This window comes from Oenanthe melanoleuca, chromosome 2 (genome assembly GCF_029582105.1).
Source record: "Oenanthe melanoleuca isolate GR-GAL-2019-014 chromosome 2, OMel1.0, whole genome shotgun sequence".
Lineage (NCBI taxonomy): Eukaryota > Metazoa > Chordata > Aves > Passeriformes > Muscicapidae > Oenanthe > Oenanthe melanoleuca.
Genome location: NC_079335.1, coordinates 72933395 through 72946671, shown reverse-complemented (window position 1 = coordinate 72946671; position 13277 = coordinate 72933395). Strand labels below are relative to the sequence as shown.

At 38.2% G+C, this 13277-nt stretch overlaps 1 protein-coding gene across 1 annotated transcript in view; it reads right to left on the bottom strand.

Moving 5' to 3' along the window:
- Nucleotides 1-13277, bottom strand: part of FBXL7 (F-box and leucine rich repeat protein 7) — a 171914-nt gene that overhangs the window by 134437 nt on the left and 24200 nt on the right. Inside the window, exon 2 of the mRNA XM_056483257.1 lies at nt 652-741. Coding sequence (XP_056339232.1) covers nt 652-741 — 90 coding nt within the window. The remainder of the gene's footprint in view (nt 1-651; nt 742-13277) is intronic.

The window sequence follows — 13277 nt, the reverse complement described above, 5'->3', positions numbered from 1 at the left end:
TAAAAGAGCTCACCTACTCACATGTAAGAAGTCAGAAAGGGAAAATCAACATTTCTACATTCATAGGCCGGTTAGTACAACATACAGGACATAACTGTATGGCAGATATGGCACCTCCTTCCCCTGGACATTAAAAATCTAGCCCTCAGTAATGACATACTCCAGTAATTATAGGTGAGGTGTATTGGCCTAATTAAATCTGTCAGGTCAGCATGTCCACAGCTACACTTTTGAAAAACTTGGCTCAAACAACTCATGTTTTCATAGTGCTCACAGTATGAAAAGAATTTTTACTGATATTTGACCTGTATGTCAAAAAGCTTCCATCAATCATATCCTTCAAACATAACTGCAAAATCAGATTATATAAAACCTTTAAGTTTAAAAGCCTTTGCTGAAAAAGCAGCATACAAAATTACTCCTAACTCCCTACATTTGGGTTCTGCAGAAGTTATCTTAAATCCTTTGTCACAAATTCAAATCAGAAACCACCACAGGTAGAAGCGAAAACTGTTTGAAGGAAGATCTGCTTTTGAATTTCTAGCAGACCAATGCTACTCTGCACAGAAGGAATGAGGAGAGTTTCTTCTTCTGAGCACTGCTAGGATCCTCTGGGGGGCCTGAGCTGGGTAATGAGTGCCAGCTGCCTACCTTCACTGGTAGCTGCATTCTTCTGGGCTTTGGTGGGCGTGTGATCCGTACTGGAACTCACGTCGGATGAGATGCTTGAGCTGCCCTTGCCTGCAAAAGGAGAAAGAGGTGGAGAGGGAGGGAGGGAGGGGGAGAGAGAGAGAACAAACATGAGTATCAACTCTGAAATAGAAAGACCTTCAATATCTGAACCTGGAACAATTCCAGGAAGCTTTAAACTAAGTTTAAAGCAGCTGATGTTCATTTTGTACACATCAGAATAGGAATTCACTGCACTGTAACTTTTAGCATGTGCATCTTCACATGTATTAAGGCTGCAAATAGTCTCCCATGCCACAGGGCCCCTCACTGCATATTTGCTAAGCTCCACTGAAAATTAAATGTTTGTGATTAACAACATTAGGGGAACTTAAATGTTCAGTTTACTCCTTCAAATACCTCTAACACAGATCAAGAAAAATGTTTACATTCAAAGTATGTTAAATGAGCTTGGATTTCTGTTCTATGTGTTCACATCATGTATTCAAGTCATTTGGTCACATGAAAATGAAAGCAGGGTATCTGTTTTCTCCTTCACCATACTCACTGCATGATGTAATACATCATTTCAGAATTAACTTCTCACTAATAATGGAGGGGTTTTAAGTGCAAATCATAACCTATGGATGTTCCTTCTCTTATTTTTCCTCTTAAAAGCTTTTCCTGAATTTCCTACATCACTGTCTTCAGACCTATATGCAGGATGTCAAACTCTAGATACAAGTCACAAACAGAAGAAATCCAAATACATATCAAAAATGAACCCATATAAGATGCTATGGAAGAACAGAGTTGGCTAAACCAAAGCAGTCTTTTTGTTTACCTTTGAGGATTTAAGAGAGCCACTTCAGTTTCCTTTCACTCATTCTACTCAATCTCAGTCATTACTAACAGGGAAATACATTCTACTCTGCAGCAGGAAACAGACCAACCACCCAAAGAGCAATAAGTGGGATAATTCTAGAGAGTGGAAATGTAGCTAACACTGTTACATTTTAAGAAGTTACCAATCCCCACAAACACTGCATCACTGAAGCTTTTAAGACCTATTTATTTTTTTTACCAAAATTAGGCTGTATGCAGAAAACTAGCTGACACCAAGCTTCTGTCACTTGAGTAAACCTATAATCACAGGAATGTTAGCAGAGACTTTTCTGATCTGCTATTTCAATCAGGCATTCCTTGGGGTTCTGGGTTACTGTATGCCTGGTTTTCATAACACTGAGATGTAAGGGAGAGCTCTGCTTTTTAAAGGTGCCACAACAGAACAAGGGTTTAAGTTTTAATGGGAAATGACTGGAGAATGTGCAAATGTAGGTTGCTTCACAACCAAGGTACTGCCATTTAATCTCTCAGCCAGCCCTAGAGAATCATTCCCCACAGAAAGTTGTTTAAATTAACATGCTTAGACTTGAGAGATGAATATGAATTGAGTGAAAAGATATTAAAATGGCCAGAAGAAAATAAAAAAATAAATGGCTAAATTTAATAGTTGGGCAGGGTGAAGAGAAAGAAAAATGTGTATTTCCAATGATTTGCTAACTGCTTTTTACATTCCTTTAAGGAATTAAGCAAAATGAAGAAGCAACACTTCCAGAATATCACTTCAATTGCTCTCAAGCTGTAACATGAGTTGGAGTAATAGACTGTGGTCTTTATAGAAGTTAGTGCCCCGAAATAACTACAGCTAAGGCAATGACATTTGTGGTAGGAGAAAGGCAGAAGATAAAAGGGAAGGGTAGATGTTTAATGCTCTTTCCTAGGAAGAAGCCAAAGAATAAGAAACACCTGCAGCAGCTGATAATCAAGTCACTACTGACAGGAAAGGTATTTAGATGGTATTGCCACTACCTGCAACTCCTTATGTATCAAAAAATGCAACTGCAGAAGCAGAAAATAAAATTCCAAGGGGTATCAGCACCCCTTAACAGATTAATGGAAAGAAAACAAAACTAAACAGACTAACTGGAAAAATTATTTCCTCAAAGCAAATAAACAGGATTTCCTTTAAAAAAGAACTTATCTTTTTTGGGGAGGAGGGAAAGGAAGTCAGTGATAACAAATAACAGCAGAGTTGCAAGATGGTCATATCTGGCATGGGTGGTTTTCAGAAAATGAATGCTTCCCAGGCTCTATACCTCCCCACTAACAACAGCAGTTCTATTTACTCCAAATACATGCCCACCTAAAAGAGCATAACCAAAATATTTTACCCACTGTAAGCTACTAATTGTCAGTATACCTAGTAGCAACATGCTTACAATTGCACACTTCTGTAGAAATTGTGAAATGCCTGATGTAAGTGCAGATATTTATCATTTAAACCTACTAGAACTTTAAAACATTTTAACACCTTGCAAGAACTTTAAACTAGAAATTAAGAAAAAAAAAAAACAACAAACAAACCATAGTTACTGCTTTGGCTGGGTACAGTTCTACCTGTAATTATATTTTTAGATGAAGTTCTGTCTTGCTGTATACAGCCCCAAAACTAGCCCTTTTCCTTACTGCCACCTCTGACACTCTCCACTCAGATAAGGAGAAAGCAGGAGGTACTTTCCAGCAATTTTTAATGTGTTTCAAATAGACTAGCTGACACTATATAGCTTTCTTTTGCTTTTTTTTCAGTGCAAAGCAAAGCTTCGAGTAGGCTAGATTTGGCTACTGCAGACACATGTACACATGCCAGAGCTAAAACATAACAGTATTTAAGTACTCTCCAAAGAGGAAAGGCTGGGAGAGCAGCAGCTGTTCAGCCTGGAGATCGTAGCTGGCCTCTTCTCCCAAGTAAAAAGTGACAGACAAGAGGAAACTGCATCAAGTTGTGCCAGGGGAGGTTTGGGTTCCATACCAGGAAAAATTTCTGCACTGAAAGGGTGTTCAGGCATTGGAACAGGCTGCTCAGAGAAGTGGTGGAGTCACCATCCCTGGTGGTATTTAAAAGACATGTAGATGTGGTGTTTAGGGACATGGTTTAGTGATGGACTTGGCAGCGCTGGGTTCACAGTTGGACTCGATTGTAAGGATCTTTTCCAACCTAAATGATTACATGGAATATTAGAATCACAGAAATTCAAAGGCTGCTGATTTCCCTAATGCCATAGGGAAGAGTTAAAGCACAGTATAACACTGGTTTCCAGAGGCCAGTTCCTCTCCAATTCAAAAGAGAAAGTCATTGCACATAAATATACCCTGACAAGGGTTCTAATGCAGTGACAACTAGAAGGATCAAACAGAGGGCAATATTGCAAAGACTACAGCAGTAATGACTGTATTTGATCTTCTGCTTAAACAAATTAAAGGCCTGCCAAAAGCTTCCCTAACATGACTTGCAATGATCTAGAGTTTCCTTCATACAGTCAACAGTTCTTTATTTCTAAGCCAGAAGCTGCAATCCAAAAGAAAGGAAACTGCACTATGGCAGTACGTAGATATGAGAAGAAATCTATTTTCCTAGAACACACAACATAATTCACACTGGGAGTGAAGGTAGCATGTACTTCACAACACCTGCAAAGAATCACACAGTTGCAATTCAAATCATGTTTCTGACCTGCTTCTGAAGAAGCAAAAGTAGGGATTTTTTTTTTCCGTCTACTAGTGCCAAAATCCTACAATAGTCATAGGAACAAGATTCCAGCTAGTATGCTATTTCCTACAGATATATTTTGATCCTGCTGGAAAGAAAGCTAGAATCAGGCAGGCATATAACAGATACTTCTCCTGAGCATTGTCTCCAGGTCTTTGCAGCCCATGGAAGTTTTTCAGCCATAAGATGTCTTTCTACTCAGTAGCCCTAGAGTCTTATTAAATTTACCTTGTCTCTTTCTGAATCATGACTATTAAAATAATGTGTTCAATTTTCTTTTTATCATCACAGATGGCTATGTTGACTACAATACTATGGTTTTTTATTAAGAGTGTTCGCTGTCTTCAGTTTTGCAAACTTTGGATTCTGCCAGTCACACTCAGTGCTCAGAAGTGTCAAGGACATCCCATCAGTCAGGACAGAATCAATGCAATTTAAACTTCCATGGGAAAGCACAGTCTAACTGTATGGCACTGAAAAATTAATTTTGTAGCCATATATGCAAAGCTTGTCCTAGTCTGAACAGCAGTGAATCCCCTTCACTTGCTCTGGAACAATTTTACTAGGTTTTCTTTCAGCACATATGCCTTGGATTCTGGTGTATGGGCATTTTCATGCCATATTTTACATATCTCACAAAAACAGGCTGACCTGACCATTGTTTCTTATGTGTCACCCTGGAAAGTAACAGCAGTATTTCTCTTGACATCAAGTTTTATGTGATGACATCTTTCTTCTGCAGGCAGCGACAGGTACCTCAGGAATTAAATGGATAGTAGGGCCAAATCCATTGCTTGCCATGCTGAAGTGAAATGTTAGACAAAATGCCAAAACAGAAAAACAAAATAATCATTAAGGAAAAGAGAGCAGAAAGCAATTAAGTCTAGAATATCCATTAATCTTTTTAACTGTCCAAAAGTGTTATATTACAATGTCTTTGATATAAAAAAAAATCTGAAAATTTTGTTTATTTAAGCCATCAGTTCTTATCCAAATGACATTATTCAAATTAAACTTCTCAACATGAAAGTGCATATGTGCATGGTTTTCCTACCAGATGATCATTACTTTCTCTTTTATATCTTCAGACAAGTTCTTTTAAAAATCAAATACATGCCAACCACATCAAGAAGAGATCCAGAAAAAAAAAATAAATCCAAACCTCAAAGCATCAGGGATCATTCAAGAGGAAAGAAAAATCTCTTTTCCTTCTCTTGTTTCCATGACACACGTTATGCTGGTCCAAGTCACCAAAACCTCAAGTGTATCTCTTTACAATCTGCACCTCCAAAGACTGCAGACTCCTAGAATGTTTCCAAGTATTCCCATGGAAATCAGCAGCCTAGAGCAGCACTTAGGCTTTGGGGATATAGCATCCTTTAAAGATGCAATATATCAATTCATTTAACCAAAGTACAAGAAAAGTTGGACTGCACACTTTGGACAATCATTCTCCTTGAACTTTACATTTGTACCAATGGAAATTATATGTCATAAAACTGGTTTCCATCTATTAATTCTTAACTGCTGAGCAAACTACCACTGCTTCAACACTGAAGTTACCTACCTACCAGCATTGTTACTCACTGAACTGCTTTCAGGATGATATAAGTTAATTTACAAATTCACATTGACCTTCTGCCCTAAAATCTTAGGAGTGTGGCTCTTAAGCTTGCTCTTCTTTTTTTCCAAATGAAAACACGTGCCAATATAACAAGCAGGCTACAAATTTTATTCCACCCAACATTTGTCAGGATATGATAAAACAAACAGTAATCTGCACAAACTCCAGTCCCAAGGAAATGAAATAAACTGTGAATGTTTCACAGGAAGCATGCTGAAGTTTGAAGAGTTTGCAGATATGTGCTAGCACTGGTACTTTAGGACAATATTTCTTAAAACTTTCAAAAGCGGAATCTCCACAAATATTTTTACATAACTTTTCTTTTTATTTTTAAACAACTCCAGCTTCCAGGATTGTGAAATTTGGCTGTGAAATCTGGCATAACTTAGCTATGAAATAACACATTTAGTTCTGCAGCATTTCAATGAATTTTAAGCTAAATTTCAATTTCATTTGGCCAGTTTTGTTCTTCCAGTCAGTGCCTGCTTCCCCTCCTCAAGAACCACAGCACACAACAAAACCCCCTGCAAACACCAACAGGCTACACTAAAATATCTCTGCTAGGGGGTAAGTCACCCTAGGATTTTTATTTCTTTTTCCAGGTGCAGGTGCCAGCCAGCTCCAGTGGCCCCAGCACAGGGCATGGCTGAGCCCCTGAGCCGTGGGTGGGTGGGCACAACCAGATACAAGAAGCCACTTGAAAGGTGATGCTGCAACAACAAAGGCAATAAGTATAATTTAATTCTGATGTAAATATGACACTGGAAGTTCTGCAGCTAGCAAGACACAATAGGTTATCCACTATACTGCAAAAGGCCTGAAAAACATGCATTAAAGTGCAGGTAGGAGACTGGATTTTTCAGAACTGTTTAGCAGAATGATGTTTATTACCAGCAAGGCAAGTCTTCAGAAGGTCTGGATTAAAATCATGAAGCTTAAATAAAATTGTTCACACAGCCATAGATTCTAATTGCTGTACTAGAAGCCTACTGGGTTTGTAGTCATGACATCTTTAACTCTCTTCTTGGTGCCAAATAACTCACTATGAGTTTAGAATAGCTAAAGGCTTTATTTAATGAAGACTTCAAGTGGACTCATCTAATCTAATAAGTAAACAGAGGCAGGGCACATATTGCTTTTTCTAGGTAACAGATGATAATACCTTTTCTAGACATGATCCCTTTTCTAGAGAACTTCAGCACTCACTGGGGAGGCTTCTTAACCAAGAACACTTATATGGGACTCTGAAGGTCACACCAATTTTTGAAGACAGTACATCTCTGCTTTATCAAAGGATTTCACAATACTGAGTGACAAACAACACACACCACTGCTAGGTTTCTAAAGAATCAACAATGCATCAAACTACTTTGAGGCCTTTCTTCCCACCTGCTAAGCAGCCTGCATGCAGAAGGTAATGCTTATTTGCAGCCAAACTTTGCACCCACTCCAAGGGTTAAGCTCTACTTTTCAAACACACACTGATAAAAGCCCAAGAACTGTTTAGTCTGGGCTGCCTCAGAAAGAATGCAAGCACTCTACTTATTTGAACTCAAAGTGAGAAAACAAGATGAGAAATATTTAACATCCTTTTTAATTACTTAGCAGGACTAGCATGTCTCTAGACTAAGTATTAAAATATTATCTTTCACTGAAATGGCTCAGCCTATATTTCAAAAATGGTCCCTAACCTTCTTACTTTACCAAGGAAACTGGGAAATAAAACTTTGGCCTTCCAACCAATCACAGAATATCTCCCAAAATTTCAGCTTGACTATTGACAGCTCTTTAAGTCAGAGTTAATGGTAAAGAGTTGAAGAAGTGAAAATCCTTTATCAAGACATCATACAAAGTACTCTGGTATCAGTGTACACTGTGACAAGTGATACAAAAATCTTTCACAGGAGAATACAGACCTGACAGCCCAAGATGACTTCTTTACTTACAGAACAACAAAAGAACCTGACAGCTAAGGAAAAGCAGACATGGATCACTCAACTCTCTTAGATAAGCACAGTCACTTCCAGCTTTTCTTTACTTATGGATACAGGGAGGGGAGGAGGGGCAAAGGGAAGTGGCTGACTCAAGGATGCAAAGAGAAGGAGACTTTGAAAAATAGCGGGATTACAAAAACTAAAGATTTGTGAAAAAAGGCAGGTAGTGATAGAGAGTGGTATCTTAAAGGCAATGAAAAGGAGAGAACCTACATACTTGAGAAATATTCTTACTTTTTTAACTGACCATCAAGTTTGGCAAAATGACAAATCTCATACTAGCAGGTTTAGAAATGAAACTCATCAGCACATGATAATTGAGTTAAAAACAATTAAGAGTATGAAAGAAGCCATACTTAAAAAAGAAATCAAACTAAGGCTTCACACAATACATTTGGCAATCAGCTTTAGATTTCTTCTTCCTTTTTCTCTGAATTCTATGAAATGCTAAGTTCTAATGTTGCACTAACCACAGACATCTGGCAATGATTTCACTAAAAACTAAAAAAAAAAAAAAAAAGAACCAAACCACAAAACAAAAACAAAACCCAGTATCTGTCTGATTTTTTTAACACACAGTTTTAACAGATCATTTTAATATAATAGAAAATTCCATTATTCCTATTGAAAACTCTCTGTAGTTTCAGTTACATAAATTAATCTTCTAGTCTCAACTTTGTACTGAGACTGTGCACACTACTGTAATTTGCCACTGCAGACACTGCCTGAATACTGAGAGTAAAATTTATCCAGAACAACACAGAGGCTCATCTATCCCCAGAATATGAGTAGGATAGTAATTCTCCATAGAGATACTGTGCTTTCAGAGCTAATTCAGCATTTTTATTCTTTCTGCACCATTATCTATATTTCAGCTGTCTTTCACAAAAAAACCTTCCTGTCAGAAAACACAAAAACATGGCATGGAAACTCTCAGAAGAGTTAAATATAAATGTATCTCCCTCAAAGCACTACAATTTCTTCATCTATTTTAATCACAGCATACTCCAAGGTATCCCAACAAAACAGAAACAAAAAGACAAAGGACACCTTTCTAGCTTGCCCTATAACCTTCACCAGGGCCATGTTATTTGTAATTCACACAGGTTTTCAGTGGGAGAAGGACACAGTACGGAAAAAAACCAAAAGGTACCCTTCTGATAATTCAGTATTTAATTTTAAAATGTGTTTCATTCTCACTATTTAGTAGTATGCATGCCACTGTCATAAAGTATGTTTGGTTGCAGTTTGAGTGTTCTAAAATTCCTTCTGAAGTATATCCATAAAGCTCAAATTGAACTAAGTAATTCTGCAAAAAATTAAAAAAAAAAAAAAAAAAGGCATATCTTTCAAAAAAGTTTTTGTCTTTGTGAAAAGACCTGCTTCATCCCCCTTTCTTTCCAGCAGAATCGACAAGAAGTGGTTCTTCTCTTTGGTATAACTCATCCTTGCAGTATTCAGTATTAGCATCTCATTACAGGAAAAAAAAGTTCTGTGGTCAACAGGATAAAGTCCAAGCACACTGTCTACAAGATACTTCTGGCTCTCCCCTTGCATAAACTTCCACTCAGTTATGCATTTTAATGGCTTTTGCATCATCCTGAAACCAGCTAAGCCACCTATGCAGTGTAATGTGAAGATGGCTCAACTGGCTCTACTTAAGGACCAGCCCCTCACTCCTCTTTTACTTTTAGAGATGTGCCTGATGAACCAAACCGAACTGAGCAAAGCCCAGGACAGCAGCCTTTTCTGGCAGACCTGTCAGGCAAGGTTATCCAAACATCAGTGAACAGCTTTGCCACTGAACAACACAACTCAACTTTTCCCAGTTCTTTCTGTCTCTCTGGTTAGCTTCATTGTGCTGAAAGCAGTCACCACCACTAATTCATTTCTGTGAGAACTCTTCTGATTCCCTGATCACAATCTGTCTGACAAGAAACACTCTCAAAGTGTCTTTCAAGTGTGGAGTAGAGATGTTTAACAATTTAGCCATTTGGGATTTAGTTTGCATCTTCCTGCATTTGCTCCAACCTGTCTGATGATTTCTAGCAAGTAAGTCTAATAAAATATACAATCACATTTGTACATTTTTGCTAGCAGACAGAGCAAGTTTGGACTTCTACATGCAGAGGTAGAGCATGAAGCAGAGTAGTTATGTCCTGGGAACTGACAACAGTTGTGCATTTCCTCCCACTCCCTGCTCTTTGAAAATCTCTGTCCAGTGCCATTTGGCACCTTTCATACCCAAGCACTTCCTTTTCTAAGCAGCTACTTTTGTAGTTTTAGGCAATAGCAATGTGCATTTTACTTCCAGGGAAGCATACAGTTTACATGGGCCAGAGGGAAACACCTGCACTTCTCCAGTCTTGGCATGTCCATGGCTGCATATCAGGTCAAAACACAGTTGATGTCAAAGAGCCACAGGTGCAGGAAGCTGCTCCAGTGCTCATTTCCACAATATCCTCTTAAAAGGACAGCTTATCCTTTGCTAACTACACTTAAGAGAGCTGCTAACAATTCACACGATTCTTTTTCAGACATAAGTTTTAACTTAACACCACTGTAAAACTACAGTTTGAGAAATACACCATGCCATGTCAAGAACCTGATTTACTCCTCTTAAAATTTACTCCTCAGAAACTATCTGTACCATGACAACAGGAGCAAAACTGCTTGTCCAACCCAGCTAGAAGTTTTGCTGATTTATCTCATTCTCCACTATGCTATTCAGGGTAAAGTCCATGAGCTAAACCATTATTCTAATACAGCAAGGGCTTTCAGAAGGCTGAGATACTCTTCTACCAGTTCATTAGTACATAGCGCAAAATGTAATTGAAATGCAAAAGTAATTCTGTGTTTCAGGGAATTTCTGCTAATTAATACTGAAATCAAATCACTCTTTACTGAAATTGACTTCTCCAAAACTAAAACAACATACTGAAACTAATACTGAAGCAGTGATTTCTCATGTGATTAATTATCGTGTAATTTCCTTGGGTATTCTTTGCCTTCATTAAAGGAAATCTAAGGCTACTATTTATGAAACACAGGTACAAACCTTACAGCAGCAAGACCACCACAGTCCTACACTAGCCTGGAACAAGCAAGCCCAATAACTCTGTCCAGGCTACACACATCAGTGGCATTTTAAACCAAACAGGCTGATTCTTCCACTTGTGCCAATAAGTGCACCTTCATCCACTACCAGAGGGCCTGAGAGAAGGAGCAATGCTTAAAATCATCATCTGTTTTTCCACTGCTTGTCATAACCTCTGTCAAAAGAAGTCATTAGAAGGTACTTACTCAAAATATAAGCAGTGGCAGTGAGTACAGGATGGAAACACAGAAGGACAGAATTGAAGAACACAAGAGAAACTTGTCCCATGTGTGTGCCAAAAAACAAGTAGAAATGTATCTGAAATTCTGTGTAGCAGAGATGAGATTGTATAAATATTTTTTCTAAAAAACCTTCTATTCTTCCAGCAGTGGGGAATAGATAATCATACTACTGAATGGTTATATTACACCTCTGAAATAAACATGAATAGCTACCAAAACAAAGTTGCTATAGGAAAGTAAGAGTTTTAGACGGATTCCTGCTGCAGTTCCAGCACAGCACAACTACCAGTTCATAATTTAACCAAACAAATAAATGCTACTTGAACATCCACGCTGTCTTGAAAACTCAGCAAGGTACCTGATTCCTGCATATAAATGCACACACAGAGCTGCATACAGTCAAGAAATGCAAGGGTGTGTCCATTTTTAAGATCACTTCAGAAACCCAAGTTGTACAATACAACAAGTGCATCAGTATTACTATTATTTTGAAATTCATAATCTGGATTTCAAGTATCAGCAAACACCTCAAGGCAAGCTTTCTCACTGGTTACTTCTTAACCTGCAGTGTTTTGACTTTTTCCTTTGCAATACAGCACACTTTTCTTTGAAGTAAAACACCCTTATTTGAGCTGAAACTCAACTTCAGAAAGCATCACTGCAAAATCTGAAGCTGTAGACAGAGGCATCTATTACGGTCAAATATCTTTACTAAGCCAGTCCACTCACAAATAACAAAATACATTTTGAACTTCATATCTAAAGCATTTTAAAATATACATAACTACAGAAGAATGTTTGCCAAAGTGGTTTTGGCACACAAAGGAAGAGGTGAATACTGAGCATGTGTCCACTGTTCTAGGTCAGACAAAGGTTGATCCATCTCTGAGCTCTGCAGGCAATGTCCAACAGCAGATGACTTTTTGGCACAGCCATCACATCTGACTGAAGAAAAGCACACCTCTCAAAAAGAACTGTAGTCACACCTTTTTCATTTTCTCTTACTTTAAATACGTGTAACAGCCATTAGAGTAAATACCTGTTTGAAAAGAAACTTTGAGGAGCCAATCACATAAAGATTGATCTGTCCCCATTATGACCTTTCACTATGTAAGACTATTTCAAAGGGATAAATCACAGCCTCAGTTGTAATTATCCCACTCCACTAGCTTGCAAAAGTGCAGAATAACCTTTCTAAAGCACTTTCACAGTCTCCCTTTCCAAAACTGGCACCAATGATATGCCTTAGGGCAATAACTTGCATTGTGTGCACTGCCCTCTTTAAAAATCAAGACAAACAAAAACTATCCTCAGGTAGTACCTGAGATAAGGGAGGTACTGTTGGCTTGAGATATTCACTGTTTACTATATCCTGTTCTGCCAACTGAAAGCAAAACAGCCAAACAGCTCTTCCTTCACAGCCTTCCATTCCATCCACTCCCTAGCAACATCCACAGGCACTTTCCCAAGGTACTCTTCAAGCCCATGAAATCTCTTTAAATATACTGCCCTCTTTTAGTCTCCCACATGAAGCTCCCCATGATTAAAGCAGTCTACAGGTAGGTAGGCAAATATCTATCAAGACAACAAGTATTAAATACTAGTTGTTTCCTCAAATCTGCTTTTCTATGTCCATCTGACTCTTTCAACAAAGAAGATATGCTCTGGAGACTGGAATTTTATTCTATTGTTGCAATCCTTCAGCAAGAACAACCAACATTTCAATTCTGGAAGACTGCAGGGAAAGCTATTTCTCCTATTCCTGGCAAGAGCAAGCAGTTAATCTTCTAATTTTCCCTGAAAAGGACAGCAGAGAATAAAAATTCTGCAAGCTGATCAAGTACCCACCACAGTGGGTAAAACAAACTGCCAAGTGACATATAACAGGATCCCTACACAGGAATGCAGGGTCATGACACACACCATCTTCCACCATGATTTATTCTCTTTAAAAAGTTGTAAAAATCAGGGGATGAAGTAGGTGGTCATGTCACTCTTCATCCAACAAGTCTTCGCTGATACCATGCACTGAAACAGACAA